Here is a 22916-nt window from a genome sequence, read left to right as displayed (position 1 = left end):
ATAGTTGTATCAATCCTTAATCAATACTTGACTGATATTTGACATCCATTGTAGTCTTGGCTGCACTGTTTCACACATACACCTCTACTTTGAAAATATAATTTGCACACTTCAACAAAAGTATATTGAAGTTATATAGTATATTACAAGTCTACTGCAGTCAAACTAGTTCATTAATGCTGGTTATGCTTACAGTTCCATCTGATGGGCCCTGTGCTTTATTTCCCTGTATGTTTAGCGTTGTAGACTTTATTAAGATCAGGTTTTCTGACACTATAACATATTCACCTACAGCCATGGCTCCAACATAGATGGCAAAGACGTGCATTGTCACTTAAAAACATACAAAGACACAGAAAACATTTATTAATTCAAAATGGGGGTGGAAGCAGGAAGAAAAGGGACTTCATCTAAACGCCTTCTCTGATCCAGGACCATGGGGTTTATGCACCCCAATCAGCCAAGCAATGTCAGTTTGTTATTCATTGCTGTATTGCTGATGGAGCTGCGGTTATGACTCTGCAATATTGAGCTGAAAGAAACCTCACTTCACTCAGGCTATCATATCCAGTTCATCAAGCCCCAACTACAGGCTTCTTAGAGGGACAGCAGTGTGAACAAGTGGGTGGAGAGTCTGACCTGTAATATGAAGGTCCCAGGTTCGATCTCACATTACCCCAAGCATTTGTCCCGCAGAAATGCCTTTGAACAAGACACTGAATCCCCACCAGCTCCAAGGGAGCCGTTCTGCAGCTGACCCTGACCTCTGACCTCCCTGTGAGTAGGGGAAGGTGAAAAGACAAATTTCCTTTTAGCCATCAATAGGGTACCACAAAAACTTTTTCTCAAGAGTCCGCACTCCCCCATGATTTAGTGGAATTGGTCAAGCAACCTGCTGAAAGTAAATGGTGGCTAGTTTTAACTCACAAGTCAGGTGGGAATACAAAGGCCTCAGCAGCACACTCAGCGTCGTCTTCCTCTTCGTCTTCCTCGGGAATATTCTCAGGTTCCCATGTAAAAACATCCGAAACACTGTCTAGCTCTGTGAATGAACCAGATCTGGTCCTTTCCAGTGCCCATGGACACAAAGCATCCCGCCGGCCTAGGGGCACGTTTGATTTAGACTCCTCTATGTGCTGTGTGCTGCTGTCTGGGGCTGTTTCTTCGTCAGAGAGTGGTCCCTGGTTCTCTGCGAGTTCATCTTTGTCACTATTGGGAATATCAACCTTGCTTTCGGTTGACTTTTGTGGATCCTCAGATTCCCAGGGACAAACATCTGCTCCTGTGCTGTCTGGCTTTTTAACAACTTCTGGGTCTTCTGTCTCCCAAGGACAAACATTTACACGAGTGCCGTCTTGGTTATTGACAACTTTTGGGTCTTCTGTCTCCCATGGACAAAGATTTGCTCGAGCGTCGTCTTGCTTTTTCACAACTTTTGGGTCTTCTGTCTCCCATGGACATATATCCGCCTGAGTGCTGTCTGGCTTTTTGACAATTCTTGTTTCAGTTGTTTCCCATGGACAAACATCAGTGCAAACACTGTCTTGCTTTGTTATAGCCTCTCGCGTTGCAGTTTCCCATGGACAGACATCAACCTGGGAATTTTCCTGTCTTTGTAGGTTTTCTGGTGCTTTTGAAACCCCAGTCTTCACTATCTCTGGTTCCTCTGTCTCCCATGGACAAACACTTGCCCGAGCTGTGTCTTGGCTTACGAGAGTCCCTGATGTTTTGGAGGCCTGCATGTTCCCTGTTTCCGGTTGCTCAGTTTCCCATGGACAAACGCCTGCCCTAGCGCTGTCTTCTCTATTTGTCTTTTCCAGTCCTTTTGACACAATCTCGGTAGCTGCAGGTTTTTCAGGTTGCTCAGTTTCCCAAGGACATATGTTTACTCTTGTGCTGTCTTTCCCCTCTATCTGTACTACTGTGGTTTCCAAAGGACAGACATCCTTTTGAGAGCCTTCTGGTTTTTCTTGATGCCCAGTTTCCCATGGACAAATATCCATCTTGATGCTAGTGGTCCCCTGTGAAGTTGATTCTATAGTTGCCTTGGTCACGGATGGCTCTGTGTCCCCCTCTTCCCAAGGACAAATGTTTGACATGGTTTTAGGGGGATCAGGGAAATCCCATGGACAACTATCTACTGTCTTTGTCACTTGTTTGGCCAAATGTAGAGCAGCTGATTTTGCAATGGCTGTTGAAATTAGCTTAATGCTGTCTTTTTTCTCGTGCTGTTTCCCATTAGTTGACATATCCTCTGATACATTGGGATGGACGTTAGCTATCACAGTTTCTTGTCGTAAGGGCGCCTTTACATTTTCATATATAACTTCAGCATTGTCCTGAACATCCCAAGGACAAACATTAGCATTTACATCATCTTGTCTCTTTGCAGACTGTGGGGTTTCCACAGACTCCCAGGGACATATGTCTGCTGCTCGGCTTAAAGTCTGTTGCAACTGCTGTGACTCTTTGGACAGCGTAGCATTTGAAGTAGCGGGGATATCTTGTGATTCCCAGGGACACAGATCAGGACGACCACTTTCTTTTCTTTTCACAGTCTCATGGTCCTGGGATTCCCAGGGACACACACTGGCACGTTCAGACGACTGTGCTTCCTCAACTTCCCAAGGGCAGACGTCAGCTTTAATGCTCTGCTCCTTCTGTGGTCCTTGCTGTAAAGAACTGGATGTTTCCCATGGACATACATCTGCATGAGACACATTACGAGTGGGTATAATTCGATTACTGCCTCTTCTGTGGGTTGAAGGAGTTCTGGAACTGGTGCCTCCAGTTTCCCAAGAACTTACACTACTACGTATGCTGTTCTGCCTCGACAGAAATACATTTTCATACGTGCTATCTTTTTGCACATCCTCCACATCCCATGGGTAGACGGCAGACTTCATAATCACTAGCCTTCTTGGGCTTCTATCTGAAGAATCCCCTGAGGACATTCTGATTGCGTTCTGCTTCACAAGGCATGGTTTCCCGTCTGCTGTAGTCATACTTCTTTTATGCAGTTTCTTCTTTTCTCTTCTCTCCAAACTTCTACTAGATATTCTCGACTTGGGTGTTGTGGAAGCAGTTCCTCCACTTTCTTGGCTTTTTTGTGAAATGGAATCCTCTTTCTTTAAATTTACACCTGCTTCCCTAATGGATTTATCCTTGACACTTGCATCCACAGATCCAATGAATGCTTTCACAGAGAGCCACTTTTGAGAGGTGGTGCGGAAGGAGAAGACACGCTGATCCTTTGTGACCTTTGGTCTTGGAGAGCCTGGTGCACTTGCAGAGACAGGAGCCTGCGGTTTGGGAGACTCACATTCTCCCTCTATTCCTTTCTCCGCAGCAGGTTTCGTCTCTGGAGGTGGTGCATGGTCCCAGGGACAGACATGCATCAGTGGAGACTGTACACTGTCTGGGCTTTTTGCGTCGTCACCCTCAGAAGGAGCATACGTGACACGCTTCTGGTTCTTGTCTACGGGTTGTTCTTGCTCCACCTCCCAAGGACAGACCTCAGCCTTGTCATATGAATGTGACTGGAGAGCACTCGTGGTCTGGTCCTTGATGGTGATATTCTGCTTGGACTGTGTCGTTACTGAGCTGGCTCTGTTAACCTTGGGAATTTCCTCCATAGTATGGGTGTTAGTGGAGGATAGACTCAAGGACTTATGAAGCTTCGTATGATCAGGATGCAGGAGATTGTTATCGATTGTAAGATTTTGGGCACTGGCTGACTTGCAGACTGCTGGTGGAATGTCCAAGGAGTCTGTCTCCGATCGCTGAGAAGCTCTCTTCACTGCGTTGGCCCTCAACATGGAGTCACGCAAGCAAGAGTCCCTTTCCCTAACATAGTCGTGGTCACTTTGTGATTTACGCATCACCGGTGAGGGTGATTTCATTGATCCTTTGTAACTGATACTAACGGTATCTGGGGCCCTCTTAAAAGATTCAGATTGATGAACACTTTTACTATGGAAGGAAACTTCTTTCTCCTCACGACTGCACTGCCGGCTCATGGATTCTGGGATCTCAGCAATACGTCTAATAATGGATCTGCCCAATCCACGTCGAGAACTTCGCTTCTTTGACAGATGAGGGTTGTTTGTGGTCATCTTCTTGGTCTTGTGGACTTCCAACTGGGCATATAACTTCTTCAGTTCATCCTGGTGCATATGAAGAGGGGATGGAATTGATGAAGGGATTGCGGAATTGGGTTGGAATGATTGGGCAGAGGAAAAACATGGAGAGTAAAGTAAATCAAGGGAAAGGTGAAAGGCAGGTTTCAATACAAGGAGAGCACAGGGACAAGAAAAGGGTAAATGGTGGAGAAAACACAGGTCATATAATATATTGACCGATTGTGAAATTCACACAGGGCATTTATTGATTTTTTTTTTATGATGAAAATTAGAATTCATTTTAAATTATCATTTAAGATCTGTTTGAGTGAGGTTTCAGGTGGTCATAGTTGAAATTAAGGGACATTTAGTTTATTTTAATTTAATTTCTTCCACCTTTGATAAATTATGTCTGAACTGAAACTGCCAATCAATATGGTTTAAAGGGGGCAAGACAGTTTACCCGAATGTCATCCGGTTCCAAACTGTGGTCACTCCAAGCAGAGTGAAAACTGCTGTTGAGGTACGAGCCGGAGCGCCGCAGGTCCACTTCGTCTTCATACACCTCTGCTGCAATCTCCTCTCTGCCCGGCTTAGACACATGGAGAAACTATCGAACACACACGAGCACACGCATTCACAATGAGTATGTTAACATTTTGGTTGAATACGTAAACAGAAAGAGTGTGTAGCCACCATGCACAATTTTTTTTAGGACAATACAAAATCAACGTTTTGACAGGAAAGCTGCTTTTACCCGCCATCCCACCCCAAGACAGATTCAGATGGAACTTGGGACCATGAAACCAAAATGCAAAGTACCTTGGGAACGAACAGCAGGGCGAGTGTCACAGTGATGGTGACATGGGTGTGTGTAAAGAAGAGCAACAACATCCAGTCAGGATGGAGAGAGGGTAAGAAAAACCTGGAGGAGACAGAGAACACAAAATCACCCCACGTCAAGTTATTTCTACCTTGAAGTCCTAATCCTTAACTTTGAAACAGTCTCCCACTACTTGCTTTGTTTATGTAGTGAGTTATTGGATTGAACAAACGTTTTCCCTCTGAAATATAGTCTATGTTCATTCTGCAGCTGAAAGTGCCTCAATTCTGTTTTTGTTTCCTCCCATGTGACACGGATCTGATGTTTTCTAATCAGCAAAACCAGCAAAAAGTTGCATTTTTTCAATTCCAATCTGGACCACATGGATATTTGGTATAAAATTGGATCCAGAGGCATGCAACCTACATGCGACTTGGATTTGAATGTTCACATAAAATTTTGCCAGTGTTGCCATGACAATAAAATTTGTTTTGCATCATTCACCTGAGGCAATTGCTATAATTTTGGTGCTCATAGCAGCTTGGCTGAACCAGCGTTAGCATGGAGGACAACGAAACACAATGATGGAAGAAAGAAAAATAGCCGACTTGATTGGTAGTTGGTGAGGCGCCTCAATGCAGTCAAAACTCAAAGGCACATGCTGTAACCAAATAGTGTTAAAAAAAACCCCAGATATGATGTCTTTTGTCACTGTTACTTTGCATTCTTGTCTTTCACCATCGCTGTCAGTTCATATTGGTATCCGATATGGTTACATCCTAGAATAGATATAAACAGTAATCCAAAGAAATCAGATTGTCATAAAATATGAGTTTATACATGATTATAAACATGAGTTGGTATGGATTTTGTGGCTAAAAAGGCTTGTTTGCATTTGTTTTATAAGTTAAACTCTTCAAGAGCATGTGTGAATATAGCCAAACTTCAGGTGGCCAAATAAGCTGCATTTAAGCCGTTCAGAAGCAAGGGGTCATGGCAGCTGGTTACCGGAGCAGGTGGAACATGGAGGAGAGCAGCAGCTCGTTGTGGATGGCGATGCCCATGTAGCGAGGCTCGTGGAAGGCTGAGGGAACCGGCCTGACGGCGCTGCACAGGGAGCTGCCCCAGCACAGAAACAGCAGCTCGGCTGAGGCGGGAAACAGAAAGGACAGATGGAATGTTGATCGCCTCATAAGCTCAGTCATGAAGGGCGCAGGTGTCTTTTTAGGTGTTCACATAGTTTAAATTTGTTTAAAGGAATAGTTCACCCAGAAATGAAAATTCTGTCATCATCTCCTCCCCCTCATGCCAGTTGAAAGACAGGTGAAATTTGTCCATATATCACACAGGGAGGCTGCAGCACAACTCCATAGCAGCCGTCTCCAAAACAACTGAAGTCAGTGGGGACCAGTTCTTCAGAGTTCCAGAAAGACCTACAGTATATTTACACCATCATTTAGTGCAAATCTGAACTACAGCTGATTGATTTGCAACAAATAATGGTGTCTAGGTCTTTCTATTCACAGTGTGATTGTTTGGCTGTTTTTGTTTTGGAGCTCTAAAGAACAGGTCCCCATTGACTTCAGTTGTTTTGGAGAAGGCTGCTACCAAGTTGTGCTGGCAACCTCCCTGTGTGTTATATGAACTAACAAATTTCACCTGTGTTTCATTTGGCATGAGGGGGAGTAGATGATGACAGAACTTTCATTTTTGGGTGAACTATTCCTTTAAGTCTTAGAAATTTGTATCAATACTGTACTAGTAAAATAAATGTGTAAATTGCCCGTCAAAATAATTTCATGTCAACAAAAAAAATATTTTGAGGACAGTATTAATCTTTGTTTTATTTTCTTGAATATTTTTGCTTTGTTTCCATGAGGATGATACTATTTTATTTAAGTATCAAACTTTCAATCATAACTGTGTTATTGGAGTGAAAGGGTTTCCCACCTCTGCGAGATTCTCCCATGTTGTTCATCTCATTTTCACAATAACACGGAAAGAGTCCAGGCTTGACTTGACCCCTGCCCTCCACTCACCCACGGCCATCATGTAGTCCCAGCGGTCCAGGTAGCACAGGTTGAAGCCCTGCCCGTCCGACGTGGTGGACGTGATGAGCACCGGGATGTTGCGGTCGCGGTTCTGCAGAACGCCCACCGTCCACGCACACAGGAACCAGCTCACCGTCACCAGCATCACTCCCAGAATCCTCAGCAAATGCAGGCTGGACATGTAGGGAACCCTCTGGGCGGTGCGGGAGAGGAACACCTTCAGCACCCTGGACAGAGGCAGCAAGAAGAAGAGTCAGCAGCAGATCCGGACCCAACTGGATCTGCAAATATTTCTTTATGGTTTGTTTTAGTCTACATAGGTGACAAATACATGGGATTTACCCCCTTGAACAATACAATGAATGCAAGGAAGTCACACAGGTAAGTATTGGAAAGTCAATTTAGTGTGCTTTTCTGTGATCAACAACTTCTGATAGTGTCTTAATTGTACTGATGTGGTAAAACCCAACTGTGCTGTACTCTGAGCAGATTAAAACAAACTTATTATAATTTGACCCAAATCTAAGAAAGATTTTATACATCCTGAAGCAATTATTTTCAACTAGGATTAGACAGTGTTGTACACCTCTAGTATAATGGATATGACGCAGTTTGTTTAATTAGTTATTTATTGTAGAAGTGGGTAGATAGCAGCGCAGCAACACCCTAATGGATAGAGAGATGGGCTTGTGACTGGAAGTTTGTCAATCTGAATCCCGACACTGTAGGAAAATCTGGGTGGAGAAAGTAAAACGGAGCAAGGAGCTTAATTCCCAACTGCTGCAGTGAAGCTTGTAATCTGCAAGATTCTTGGTTCTTTTCATTTTGGGGATATCTTTGATGATAAGCGGTCATTGCTGTGGTGTTTCTGCACTGCACTTCCCAGAGATCACTACATGCTAACTACCCAGTTCTTCTTTTATTTATTCCAGGCAAACCGGAAATGTAAAATGCATCACTTCCTGTGTGGCAGAGGATTTTTCCCAGGAAAGAACAACCAGACTAGCACTAGAACTAACCAGTGTAGCAAAACAGATATATGAAAATGTCACAGGTTATTACTATGAAAAAAGACAAAAAAACAAACTGAAAATCTGATGGGACAAAATGCCAACTGACCGGTACATCTTCAGCGTCACTGTCCCATACACGATAGAGAAGCCCAGCATTCGAACCCAGCGAAGGAGGATACACCGGAAGGTGCTGGGCTTGAAGTACAGGATGAAGACCTGAGGAGGAGGAGGAGGAGGAGAGGAACACAGAGTCAGACAGACAGCAGGAGACATTATGTGCTGCCTTGAGAAAAGTTGTGACTGAATGAGGCAGTCTTCATTCTGTTCAATTAAACTGCATTTATGTATGAAATGTGCTACATTACTACTGCTAACTACTACTACTAATACTACTATTACTGCTACTACTACTACTACTATTACTACTACTACTGCTGCTGCTACTACTACTACTACTACTACTATTGCTACTACTACTAATACTACTATTACTGCTACTACTACTACTACTATTACTACTACTACTACTACTGCAACTGCTATTATTACTACCACTACCACTACTACTACTACTATTACTACTGTTGCTGCTATTGTTACTACCACTACTGCTATTAGCCTACTATTACTACTACTACTACTACTGCTACTACTACTGCTATTATTACTACTACTACTACTTCTACTATTATTACTACTAGTGCTACTATTACAACTTCTACTACCGCTACTAGTAATAATAATAATGTTTGTGTGTTTTTGTGTGACGGGTCACTGATTGGTGAACTACCTCATTTAGTTAAAACCACACATAAAAGGATGGATCAGATGTGTGTATGTAGTTAGAACAAATTTGCAAACGCGTAATAACACACTTCACATCAGCACTAAAAGAATAAAAATTGACTGCAGCCCTAGAGAGACAACGGTGATCTAGGAATTAAAGCTCATCGTTAGTCACTGATCTGGATAAGAGCATCAGCTAAATGCCTAAAATGTAAATATACATCATTGTGTTCAAACCACTCATAAAGGATAAACTGCTCATAAAGTGAGCACATATAGAATCACAGCAAATGTGCTGTAAACATCTGTGGAAGGCGGTATTAATGAGCAGAAACTCTTTGGCTCCGCCCACTGAGGTTTAACCCAACCAATGAGATTATTTCTGCCTCCAACAAATGTTTGTATCACTAAAACTCCTCTCTGCCACTCAAAAAAAAAAACAATATTCAGGCTTATATCATTTACAGAATTTTATATCTTTGATTCTTTTTATCAGTGCAAAATACAAGAAAGCAGCAGAGAGGTTTCAGCAGCACCAAGGTCTTCCTCCATGTGCAGACTACAACAACAAGCCCTCCAGCAGACGACTGTTAGTAGATCAGATGGCCGATCAAATGGGCAGGGAGGCAAAGCGGAGAGTGTGACGCCCCGCTGAGATGAGAGAGTCTGACCTTTCATCTGGGCCTTTGCCTTACAGAGCTGCAGTGGGAGATGTGGACTGGATTTCACCTTCGTATACCAGCTTTTCACCAAATATAATTCTGAAGTAGAGAACTTGTGCATGTGTTTCTAAGCTTGGTTTCTATGCTTTCAACTGTTTGGCTGCAATTCAGTTATTATTTGCACGAATGTTTCTGATGCCTCAGTACTTGGCTGCAGTTGGAAGCAGATTGACATTTATTTATTTATTTATGGTTTATTTGACAGGGACAGATACAATATACATAGACACACTGAGAACAGCTATCCGATGCAAGTATCATAGCGTTTATAGCGGATGCTAACACCCGTCCCTAGAAGGGCTTTTGTGAAAATAAGAGATTAAAACAGTGAGGTAAAAAGAAGGTAAACCGAGTACAGCAAGATACAATAGAGCACAAGGTAAAAAAAAAAGAAAAAAAGAGCAGAGCTGTGATGAGATGCCTGCCGTTTACCAGCTAAAATAATGGGAGGGTAGCTCATCGTTTTAGCTCTTCTCTGCCAGTTTTCCCAGTTCTTCTTCTGTTTATTCCAAACAAACCGGAAACGTAAAACACATCACTTCCTGTGTGGCTTTTCCCAGGAAAGAGCTACCAGACACCGGCTGTTTAGAACAGACAGTGGAGAAGATTTATGAAGCGGATACGGGTCGGATCACTGTTGTGTTGTGACGATAAAAAGTAGCAAAACAGACTTTCATTTATATGAAAATGTCACATTTACTTGAATAAATAAATAATATTTTGTACATCTTCCACATGTGTTTCTCACACTGAATGATCTCATACTGTTGAAATCACACCACCAGTTTGCAATTAAGAAGAGGCGAGCTGCCATGAGGAGCCTGTTCACACGTCGCAATCAACCGAGTCGATGCCAAGCTCAATCGAGTGAGACAATATGATCAATGACCTACCAGAGCTAACGACCCGAGTCAGCAGGAACGGCATAATCAATCGACGTTTTTAGATAGACAGATAAAAATTCATGACTGACTCGCCGTAACGGCTCTTTAATTGCTTAATTGCTTTAATTGATCGATAATCTATCACTTGCATTTGAGCAGAGAGATGTTATGAAACGTGTCGCCTTGCCTACCCACCTACCAACCCCCCATCACCCCCCCCCCCCCACACACACACACACACACACACACACACCCCACCCCCCCACCTCTCTAAATCGTCCATTATGATATAATCCGTGGCGCTGCGCAGTGATCTGAAAAGAGCTCTAATCTCCAACACTCTCAGTCAGACACTCACCGGGAAGTAGAGGAGCAGAGAGCCGAACAGGATCGTCTCCAACAGCAGGAGACCCGACGCCCGGATCCTCTGTGGGGGGGTGAAAGTGGTCATGGGTAAAAAAAAAAAAGATGTGGTGTGTAAAATAAATGACGGGAACAGAGAGGTTACAGGCAGTCAGCAGGTTCATTGCTGCTTGAAAGAGAACCCGAGGCGAGACATTAATTGGTATGGAAAGACCGGACTCGCCTTTATTTTATTCTGATCTTTACAGCCGGGGTTATGGCTCTGGACCTTTGAGCTATCACGCTCTAATAATGACTAATGGTGAAAACTGTTTGACAAGCGGGGAAATTAAGTGTGGGTTATAGTCGGCGCTCTGGGGGCCGAGGGTGTCCGAGGGAACACGCTTCCATCATGGAAGCCTAATTAGTTCTTCTGACTTCATGTATTGAGCTGTAATGATCGGCCATGCGAGGCTGAATCAGGTCTTGACGACAAGCAAACCTGGAAACTGCAAAACCCGCCGTAGACCAGTGTGCAGTTTTAGTCCCAGTTGTGCAGTTGACGGCGCAAAAAACAATGCTCTTTGCATAGTTTGTTGAAATGAAAGCATTCACCATACATATTAGCACTGCACTTTTTAGTGTGTTTTAGTGGATTACTTATTATGCTATTTTTAAACTGCATATTTCCTGTATTAGCAGCAGTAGCTGAATAAGTAGAGGAAAGATCTACAGCAGATCTACAGCAGATCTATATGACTTTATCCTCCCAGCTTTAAGCTTTCCCAGCGCCCAGAACAAAACATGACATGACATAATTTATAACTCATGACAATTTTTGACCCATGACTGTAAATTCTGTATGGCCATTTGGGCTTTGATTTGATTTGATTTGATTTGATTTGATTTGAAAACATAAAAAAAAACATGAAGCATAAAAACATGATCATTGATGTCACAACAAAATCAGCGACTTATATCCTTTGATGTAAAGATAGCAAGGCAAGATTAGGACAAGAACATTCAATATTAGCAAGTACGTGAGAGTGTTTAACGTGCTTAAAATAAAAAAATAAAAAACAAGCGCATAATACATAATACAAAAACACAGATCATAATTTACAACATCACGCATCACGGCTCCGCTCTCCTGATCATCCCTCCACCCAGCCCCCACCCATACGGTGGCCCCGCTCAGCCAAAAGACCTGACTCACCCGGCTGCGGCGGTGCTGGTAGGCGGCCAGCATGCTGACGAACACCAGGAGCATGAAGACGCCCTGGACGGCCAGCACCCCGGCCCGCAGGAACCAGTCCTCCTGCACCCAGCAGGGGGCGCCGTCCTGGCAGCTCCTACAGCCTGGCCAGCACGGAAGACAGATGGGCAAGGCCGGGTAACACATACCGCCACCGCCGCTCCCGTTCACAAAGCCTCCATCTGCATCGCACACACACACACACACACACACACGCATATGAAAACCTCATTTCCATAGGACTTCATCTCCAAAACACCAGCAGTGTGTCCATTTTGGAAACTCATCATTAGCTGAAGTCTGTCATTTGCTGTCTCTAAAATATAAAGGATCCAGTCTGCAGAAGTGTTCTCATCTCAGCATCCAAGAGCTATCCAAGTACTGTCCTTCCAAAAGTAACATTATGTGTTTTAATCAATCATTTTGTAACTAAGTAATAGGTGTGACTTGTTTTAAATGGTTGGATAGCCAATTTTTTGGAGTGAAAAACACAAACATAGAGGTATTATTCCTGCTAGCAAAGACTATAGCATCCTCGCTCAAGGTAAATCACTTCCACTCTCAAATCCACAAAACTATCCTACTGATTGAGCTCATTCAAAAGTATGTTGATGAACTGATGCAGGACAGTATTTCCATCATGGCAGTGAGGTGAACTGGCTTCTTCAGCATAACACGGAGAAACACAAGCAAACAACAGCATTAAATCTTTCGCTACAGTTAGCTTGTTTTGGGTTTAGTATTATGTCAAGTAAAGGATATACAGGACTTAGAATAAGACAATACCAACTTGTTGTTTTCAGCTCTATTTTTAAATTTTCAGTAAATTATGTAGAGTATTGCAATGTATCGTGATACAATCGTATCGTGACCCATGTATCGTAATACGTATCGTATCGTGAGGTCCTTGCCAATACCCAGCCTTAGTTCATTATAAATAAATGGATTGATTTTTAAAAATGTGAACTGTCCCTTTAGCCTCGTTTTCAGCAAACAAGACGAATCTTGGGTTCAGTCTTACAGTAAGCGGTGTACAGGACTTTAAAGAAGACGAAAAAATGAAGCGCCTCTCAGTTAATGAACCCTCTGTGCTTTGGGAGTGTTTGCCTCCTCTGGACGGAGGTCTGTGATTGGCTTACCGGAGTCCTGGCCGGTCATCGGGGGGCTGTAGTAGCCCTCCTTGCAGCGGCAGCAGTACTGGTCCAGTCGAAACCCCCGGCCTGGAATTGGCTCGCACTGCAAGAGACAGGGACAGTTGTCCATTTTGTCTGTTGTGTTTTCATTTTTTCTTTTCTCTGTTGTCTGGTCTGTTCTTATTTTGTCTATCCTTTCTCTTTGAGTAATAATTATAGTAATACATATAGTGATGATAATAATTACAAGAGGAAGAACAGTAATGGTTTGTTTACATTCTAATTTATTGCTTTATTGTGTTATTAGCCTTTAACTGTTTTTATTTGTTATATTTCTTACCACTTACACTCTACTACGTCGTTTCTGTATTGACATGTATTACTTCAGTAAAATGTCATCTTATCATTTTATCTTATTTAGTGAAGACTTTCCCAACCTTGGATTGGTGCCCTGCGTGGGGTCCCCTGATACGGAAATGGAGTCTCTAGAAAAAACTTCCTAATCAAACTAAAATTATTGTAATAATAGCTGATTGCCACAGGTTTTGTGTCCAAAACCTCTGATATTTGAATGATAAAACAAAATCTAATTTTCAACCTTAATTTACCCAGGGGACGTTTGTTCTGTTCCATCGCCTGCAAAGGGAACAAGCTACAGTAGCTAGCTAGCTAGCTACAGCTTCACAAGCTACAGTGAAACTGTCAGCAGTTTCTATCATGAGCCTGAACTCAGCGACTTTAGCGAAGTCCAAACTGCATCTCAGCAGGTGAAAACCTGCCATGAGACAGTCTGCTCCCTACTCAGGAGGATCAGCATTAGCAACAGCTGCTACATTCTACATTGCAGAGATTCTACATTGTAGACATTATAACAGTCTTTACTGTAAGTTTCTGTGCGTTAAAATAACATAAACATGCAAATCATCTAAAACAGTGGTTCTCAACGTGGGGTCCGGGGACCGCCAGGGGTCCTTGAGGGGGTTCCAGGGGGTCCCCGGCAAATTGATAAATTGTTAAACTTCAGCATTATTTCATTTACAATCTGACAATAAAAATATTCTCCGATTTTGGTCTGAGGCACAAAATCTCATCAAATGGAGGTCCGTGGCTCTAATGTGGACTAAATTAGGGGTCCTTGATATGAAAAAGGTTGAGAATCACTGATGCTGCGTGGAGTCGAGAGGTGAATCTCAACACCGTTCTTTGCTTTGTTTAGTTACAGAAGACATGTTACTTTGCGGTCAGTGGAAAATCGCGTTAGCCACTTAGCCGCTAGTCAACCACAGGAAGGCTTCGGCCTACACTTCTGCTTCAAATCCCTTTGTGCCCTTGAGCAAGGAACTTATCCCCCAATATGGTCCATGGTTGGCCACTGGAGCTGCCCAGTGGCCAACAGGAACAGACTGTGGTTGCACTGGGCAGCTCCTGGGTGGAAATATGTGTGGAAGTGTCTGAACATGAAGCAGGGCTTTAGGCTCTGTAAAGCTTACCTGGGTGAATAAAGGTTAAAAATGGGGTCACATTACTCTCTCTCACTCCATTTCTCTCTGATGCTAGCTTCTATTTAGCCAGTCAGGACAGAGAGCCAGATACACACACACACACACACACACACACCCACACACACACACACACACACACACACACAACACGCACTTGGATGCTCTGTGTGTTAATCTAAGTTAAAAGCTAAATGGATACATAATGCCTCTACCGAGGGCATTATCCTTTTCCAGGGAAATCCTGTACCCACGTACACACAACACACACACACACACACACACAGCCATCACATATGTATATGCAAACCCACCGCCCCCCTGTCAGATGCTGAAACACCTAATGGCATGCCGAAGGGGTTAAACATTAATGTGCTGGGGATTATACACTGCTGTAAACTTAATTCTCTTCATGGCAGCACAGTAATTCAACAGATAGTCGTAGCAATTCAATGGAGAGTCATCTGTCATGTTTAAGTTTGAGGCGGGGGTCATCACGGTTCAGATGCATTACAGCCTCCACAGCATGTTGACCTCACAGCCAGTTCTTTTCATATTTACGTATAACTCACTGTGTTGAGACAATTCACTGAAGAATGTGCTGCTGTCTTGGACAAAACGTTTGCTGCACTGCATTTTTTTTGCACTTTGGAGTAAAATGAATCTCTACTTTGCATTAAAAAAAAAAAGCCTTATACGGTACTTACTGTATTTGTTTTGAGAAAAATGCCTTGAATTTTTATATATCACCCGATCCCTAGTAAAAACAGTGTACATTTTAGTCAAGGAAGTCAAGAATTGAGTAACGTACTTAACCGCCGACTCCAGCAGAACTACTAACAGTAGAAGACTGTGGATCTATCAGGCAGCTGTGAATGTGTTGAACTGTATGACTGTGAAGCAGAGAGTTGCTAAAAAAAAACAGCATGCGTGCACAGTTTTACTTTTCCGGATGAGTAAAAGTTGAAAGAATGCGGTCAGGACGGAGCCATTACAGCTAAAAATCATGACTCTGAACAGGAAACAGATTATCTTTACCACACTTGAGCAGAAATCACTTCATTAATTAGTCACTGCCAAACAAAAAACACAGTTCTGCAAAAAGTTGTGTTTTTTCCACAACAACAGTGATGGATGAAACCATTTGTTACTCATCCACTCATCCACCTGTGATTTTATGGTAATTAATAAATGAAAGGAAAGGAAAGGAAAGTACAGGTTAGGAAAGGAAAGGAAAGGAAAGGAAAGGAAAGGAAAGGAAAGGAAAGGAAAGGAAAGGAAAGGAAAGGAAGGAAAGGAAAGGACAGGTTAGGAAAGGAAAGGAAAGGACAGGACAGGACAGGACAAGACAAGACAGGACAGGACAGGACAGGACAAGGCAAGACAAGACAGGACAGGACAGGTTAGGAAAGGAAAGGAAAGGACAGGACAGGACAGGACAGGACAAGACAAGACAAGACAAGACAAGACAAGACAAGACAAGACAAGACAAGACAGGACAGGACAGGTTAGGAAAGGAAAGGAAAGGAAAGGAAAGGACAGGACAGGACAGGACAGGACAGGACAAGACAAGACAAGACAAGACAGGACAGGACAGGACAGGACAGGACAGGACAGGACAAGGCAAGGCAAGGCAAGACAGGACAAGACAAGACAAGACAAGACAAGACAAGACAAGACAAGACAGGTTAGGAAAGGAAAGGACAGGACAGGACAGGTTAGGAAAGGACAGGACAGGACAGGACAAGACAAGACAAGACAAGACAAGACAAGAGAGGACAGGACAGGACAGGACAGGACAGGACAGGACAGGACAAGACAAGACAAGAGAGGACAGGACAGGACAGGACAGGACAGGACAAGACAAGACAGGTTAGGAAAGGAAAGGAAAGGAAAGGAAAGGAAAGGAAAGGAAAGGACAGGACAGGACAGGACAGGTGACCCAGTATGGAGGAAAGTGGGTGACCTAGTACGCTCTCTGCGCAGCCAAAGGGTTTGTATCCACTGAGCAGGTAGTGCGGGACGGGACAGAGGCTGACATGTGGATTTTGGGATTTTTTTTCGGTCTGCTCCTCTCTTGTGTTTCTGCGCCCTGTGAGAGCGGAGCACGGAGGGGAAGTATGTCAGCGCGGCTGGATTATCGCCATAATCCAGCAGATCATCCCGCAGCCCGCCACCCAGTACAGCCATCTTTAAATAGAAGGATGAGATGAGAGGTAGAGGATTGGGTCCGCGCAGACGGGCGGGCCGAAAAGAGGGAGACGAGGCTGAATCCGAAAGAGGGGCGGAGGTGACGGGGAGCAGACGAAGAGAGAGAGAGAGAGAGAGAGAGAGAGAGAGAGAGAGAGGGAAAGCGTGAACGGGTGAAAGCATGAGCGCAGGATAAAAGGCAAAAACTAAGTAATGAGCATAGACAGAGAGGGCTTAAACCATTTGGAGAGGTCGTAAACAGTTTAGAGTGTATTTGCATGATGTAACAAAAGTCAAAAACCGCGGCTTACCTAAGGGGAACAGACGAGACCGGAGAGAGAGGAGCGGAGGTGAAGGGGACGGGGCGACGGAGTGGGGAGTGGGTGACATCATGAGCGAAAGATAAAAAAAAGGCAAAAACTAAGACGGGGCGGACGGATTGGAAGAGGTCGTCCACCGAGTAGAGCGGGTAGCAGGTAGCGGGTTGGGGTTCGAAAGCATTTTATCGAATCTGAATCCAGTATCGAATCCGCTTATCGAATCCGAATCCTTTGAATCCCTTATCGAATCTTTTTAGGTCATTTTGGCCGTCAAGTGGTCAAAATGCTTTTACTTTGATCTGATGCTGCACAGATAAATATTTATTAGCGCGGCGTTGCAAGGACCGTGCTGCAAATATCGCATTTCGCCGTTTGTTCGTTGATTTTAGACTGGGGGAGTTAGCGCACACTCGCATTTATTATGTCATTAGTTGCAGACGGCAGTTGTAGAAGACAGAGGAGAAAAAAAAGATAATAGATAATAGAGCAATAAGAGATTTGTTAGACTCGGAGCTTAACGAATCCGGGTATTTTACCAACTTGGAACGGGAGCGTATCTATGTTCCCAGGGTCCTATGTTCCCAAGGTCCTATGTTCCCAGGGTCCTATGTTTCCAGGGTCCTATGTTCCCAGGGTCCTATGTTCCCAAGGGCCTATGTTCCCAAGGGCCTATGTTCCCAAGGGCCTATGTTCCCAAGGTCCTATGTTTCCAGGGTCCTATGTTTCCAGGGTCCTGTGTTCCCAAGGGCCTATTTTCCCAAGGGCCTATGTTCCCAAGGTCCTATGTTTCCAGGGTCCTATGTTCCCAGGGTCCTATGTTCCCCAGATTTATATGTCACATAATGGGAACATGACAAAGGGTCCTATGTTCCCAGGGTCCTATGTTTCCCAATTCTACATATGTGCTCTCCCAGGTTCCTATGTTCCCAGGGTCCTATGTTCCCAGGGTCCTATGTTTAACCCTAACCCTAACTAACCATATTAAGTGAATACAGAGCTGGGGAACATCTTTTTCAGGTTCCCATTATGTGCTATATAGAGCTGGGGAACATGGGACCCTGGGAACATAGGACCCTGGGAACATAGGACCCTTTGTCATGTTCCCATTATGTGCCATATAAATCTGAGGAACATAGGACCCTGGGAACATAGGAATGACTCCCTTGGAACTGTGGTTTTACCTGTGGCTTACATCTGTATGGGCTTTGCTACACGCTAACTCAAGTTTGGAAACAGTTCATTTTCCAACAGTTTGCTCCCGGTTAATATTCTGTATATCTTTGTGCCATGATAATTAACCTGACAGGAGTGGATTTTGCAGTCGTCCCATTTCCAATACCCAGCTGCTGCTTTCACACCGAGAAGGAATTTCTAAAAGGAGGTTGCAGCCAATATGGGAAATAAGGCAAAGTCATAAGATCAGGATGTTAGGCTGTGTTCACACATAGCGTTTTTTCTCATTAAGAGTAATGGGAAGCGGCCGCAAGGCGCACAAAAGGCGGCAGCTCCCGAAAAGCGCTGCAGCCGGCGTTTTATTTTTCATCAGAGCGGAGCGCTTTCAAAAGTTGAGAAACGTTCAACTTTTCAGAAAAGCGCCGGGTGACGTGAACCGCTTTTCCCAGCCGACCAATCGCGATCACAGAGACGCCGGCCGTTTCCCATAGCAACAACAAATATGGAGAAAGTGAAAGTGCCGGTGGAGAAATTGGACGTTGTAATCAGTGAATTTCCGTTACCAACAGCGATCTTAAAGGCAGTATGGACATGTATTGGAAATGTTTTGGAAATATCTGATCCACTTTTTATTTCTCCTCACAAAAAGCGCTCCAGGCAGCGCTTTTTCCACATCAGAAAAAACGCTGTGTGAACGCAGCCTCACTGTATACAGCAGCAGGAGGAAGGGAACTCGCTGTGTGCAGGTCAGTGAGGGAGGCCAGGTGACAACTTTAAACATCAGGAGAGATTTCCTCCCTACAAAAGCAAACAGCTCTAACTGCTTTTTGTGTGTTTTTTAAACCTCAAAAGTCAGAGTGAGAGTTACTTTGTCATATCAGCAAAAAATATACTCATGAGCACTGTTAATCACCTCTGTATCAACCACAGTTTTGGCAGGACAGGAGATAAACCACTTTTTTTTTTTTCTCTGTTTGACTTCTGACACAGCTGCTGCTGCTGCTGTGTGGCTTTGTAGGGCAGAATGCCCTTTTGGGGGCGGCAGCTTAAAGGTTAGAGGAGCGGACCTGATACTGGAAGATGAGTAGAGGCCCATTCACTTCTACAGCGATAACTATAAAGATAACTAAACTACAAAAAGATTTGTTTCAAAAGTAAACAGAATGTCTGCGTTCCCACTACAACAATAACTATAAAAACATCCAAAACCATAACTACTCCTGGTTTATTTGAACTCTGGAGCATTTACTCTTTTAGTTGGGTTTGTTTGTCCAGGTGAGAACAAAATAGGCACCAAATAACTGCACCGAGACGCCTGGAAATGTGAGTCTCAGTCCTCTGACAACAGAACTGCGGTGAGATTTGTTAAGAGTGAGAACGTAATCCAACCAACTACAGAAAACGACCCCGAAACACAAGGGATTATGGGTTTAAGGAGACGGATGTTGACATTTGATAGCCAGCAGTTCCTCATGCTTAGAAAGCCTAGCAGAACAAAATGAAGTCTGGACTGATGCTCATATTCAGCTATGTTCTTACCTGGTATGAACACCAGAGAAGAAGAGACAGACAAGTCCATCATGCTGAGATAAAGTTACAGAGACTGGAAGCAAAATATCGAAGTTTGTGGGATGACAGGTCACCAGAACTCTGTCCAGTATACAAGCTGCTTGTCAGTCATGTGACTTTTGTTTACAAGCACCTGGTTTGCTTGTCATTGGGCAGCGGGAACCTAAACAAACCAAACACAACATTTTTTAACGAAACTTTTCCACTATGAATCGGACCAGTATGTCAGGTAGTTTACCTCCATGGTGGTGCGGTTGCATTGGTGTGTGTTGGCAAACCAGCCGTCTCCTGTTGAACACTGGTTCAGGTCAAAGTCCTGAATGTTGACATCCACACGGATCACACCCCTGGTATAGGAACACACACACACACACACACACACACACACACACACACACACACACACACAGAGACAGATGTGTTTCAGAGTGGAGCATGTCATGTAGAAGAAGCACCAAACAGCTAAATAAAGGAACAGTTGCTTTTAAGGCCGCAAATCACATTAGACTTATTGAATCATCCGTTTTTTTTTTTCAGCCACATCCCCTGCAGCTGCACATTTCCTCTGCAGAAACTTGTGTGGCCTTTAAGTGGCTTCCCTTTCAAATGTCAGATTTTATCCAACTCTGTTGATTCAATCACATTTCTTATTCCAAACACTTATCAGACTCAATCTCCAGAGTGCTGGAGGAAAAGGTCGCAGGGGCCAACACAGCTCCTGCAGCCTGTTTCTGCAGAGAGCAGGGAGGCATGTGAAGTACGAAGATCACTGCTGTCAGGTTTAAACTGTCGGGATTTAGAAAAAAAGATTAACAACCTTGTATTTTGAAATGTTATCCTGGGTTTTGAATGTGTTCATGGGGGTCTTAAGTCTTAATCTACCTATAAAGGACTGTGGAAACCTTCACTTCAAGTACAAACCACACAATCAACCAACTACAATCAACCAATTTGGAGTCAAGAGAATTATTAATATGCTGTACAGTCTGGCTTCCTGCTGTGATACAACAGAACCAAGAGCAGGCTGAGGTTATTTGTTTTTTTTCACCTGTCAACCGGCAGTGACATCATCAGCATGAGACAGACTGAGGTGTGGGTCCTTACCTGAACCCATGGGTTTTTAATGCTGAAGCAGGGTGAGTTTCAAAACTATTCACCTGTCTGCCTTTGTTTGTGTGTGTGTGTGTGTGTGTGTGTGTGTGACAGTACTGATGTTGATGTTGAAGAGATTAAGAGCCTGTGTTTATGTGTGTGTGTGTGTGTGTGTGTGTGTGTGTGTGTTACAGTATTTCTGTGTGTATGTTGTAGGAGTTGTAGTGTGTGTGCCTGCATTTATGTGTCTGTGGGTGTGTGTGTGTGTGTGTGTGTGTGTGCATGTGTGTCTTATTTCTGTGTGTATGTTATAAGAGTGTGTATATGTGTCTCAATGTGTTTTTAATAGTTTGTCTAAGTGTGTGTGCCTGCATTTATGTGTCTGTAGTCTGTGTGTGCATATATGTGTGTTTTGTGTTTGTGTGTGTGTGTGTGTGTGTGTTTGTGTGTGTGTGTGTGTGTAGGCCCTCACCTGAACTCGGGGGTGAGGTCGGGCTTGAGGCCGTAGAAGGACGTGGACATGGTGAGCATCCAGCCGGGCAGGAAGCGTCCGTCCTCACAGTCCAGGAAGGGGGCGTCGGCCCAGCGCACCCCGCTGCGGTTTGTCACGTAGCTGTCGCCCTGCCGCCACTTGGGCGTGTCCAGGGTGCTGAGGTCGTTGAGGAGCACCCGTTTGGACAGGGCGGCCGGCGGCTGGGCGGCCCGGGGGAACTTGAAGCCGCTGAACCAGCGGTCGTCGGGGGCGGGGGCCGGCGGGTGCAGGCTCTTCCAGGCCCTGGACAGGTCCTGCAGCACGATGGTCTGCACCTTGGGCGTCCGGCTCCGGGCGGCGCGCAGGACCAGCTGGGGCGCCGCCGCGGCCGGGTCGGCGTCGAAGGTGAGCAGGGCCCGCCGGATGAGCGCGTCGGCCTCCAGGAGGGCGCGGACCAGAGCGTGGTACCACTCCATGTCCTCCCTCACGCTGCTCTCCCGCAGGTCGCTGGCCTGGAAGATCATGTTCAGGAAGTTGGCCGTGTTGGCGAGAGCGTCCATAACGGGCCGGAGGGGGCCGCCGAAACTCTCCGGCGGCAGCCCGGTCAGACCCGGCAGGCTATACGCCCGGGGACACCTGGCCCCCTCCAGAGCAGAGGGGTCTCCGCTGTACAGGAACATCTCTGCCGGGGACCAGTCCTCCTCCGGGGACGGCTCCGAAGGCGTCGGCGCGAACCCGGAGGGCCCGGGGGGGCCGGAGGGGCCCGGGGGGCCGGAAGGGCCGGGGAGGCCGGAAGGGCCGGGGGAGCCGGGGGGGCCGGAAGGGCCGAGGGGGCCGGAGGGGCCGAGGGGGCCGGGGGGGTCATCTGAGGTTCCTGTGCTGTTGGCAGAAGAGTCAGTGCTGTTCTCCGCCTCCACCGAGGCTCCTGAGGGGAAGTCTGGAGTCACCTGCGCTCTGAGGAGGGGCGGGAGCAGAAGAAGAAGAAGCCAAACAGGACCCATCCTGGGGCGGAGGGGGGCACACACCTACAACACCTACCGTGTCTTTCTGGCTCTTGACCACTTTGCGATTCCCTTGAAGAGAGAAAATGTCACATGTTGGCGGAGGTCTGCACCTTGCGGTGGGATTTTTCCATCTTCAGCGCGGCGCTGCAGCAGCAGGTGTCTGGGAGGGCGGCCGGGCGGTCTGCGGCGCTCTCACGCTCCGAGCACACAGCTCCATCTGTGTGTCACACAGACACGCGCGCAGACCCTCCTGCACACACGCACACACACGCACGTACCCATCGTTAATCCTGCGTGTCGGTGGGAGGCGGACGCCGGGCACGATCCCCTTCCCGGCATCTCCGCAGTCCGTCCGCTGCCGCGCGTTTCCCCGCGTCCAGCGCTCTGACGCCCCGGCTGCAGGTTACACAAACTGACCGTGTCACAGAGAAAGACAGACAAACCGACGAAAGGGGAGAAAGAGAGGA

At 45.3% G+C, this 22916-nt stretch overlaps 1 protein-coding gene across 1 annotated transcript; it reads right to left on the bottom strand.

Annotated features, from left to right (window-relative positions):
- Positions 1–923: 923 nt before the first annotated feature.
- gpr179 (G protein-coupled receptor 179) lies at positions 924–22446 on the bottom strand. Its single transcript, XM_071539349.1, has 14 exons — positions 22274–22446; positions 21446–22174; positions 20120–20228; positions 13137–13233; positions 11959–12179; positions 10759–10827; positions 8115–8224; positions 6984–7222; positions 5953–6091; positions 4944–5046; positions 4585–4731; positions 2248–4166; positions 1796–2211; positions 924–1561 (listed from the first exon to the last, which is right to left on the bottom strand). The coding sequence occupies exons 1-14, from the start codon at positions 22444–22446 to the stop codon at positions 924–926; spliced, it is 5109 nt and encodes a 1702-aa protein (XP_071395450.1).
- Positions 22447–22916: the final 470 nt, after the last annotated feature.

The sequence above is a fragment of the Centroberyx affinis genome, unplaced genomic scaffold, assembly GCF_046629955.1.
Source record: "Centroberyx affinis isolate AG114_WGS23_722 - 3 ecotype Tasmania unplaced genomic scaffold, CSIRO-AGI_Caff_v1 ptg003436l_1, whole genome shotgun sequence".
Lineage (NCBI taxonomy): Eukaryota > Metazoa > Chordata > Actinopteri > Beryciformes > Berycidae > Centroberyx > Centroberyx affinis.
The sequence above is the reverse complement of the archived record's forward strand: the minus strand, read 5'-3'. Positions and strand labels throughout refer to the sequence as shown.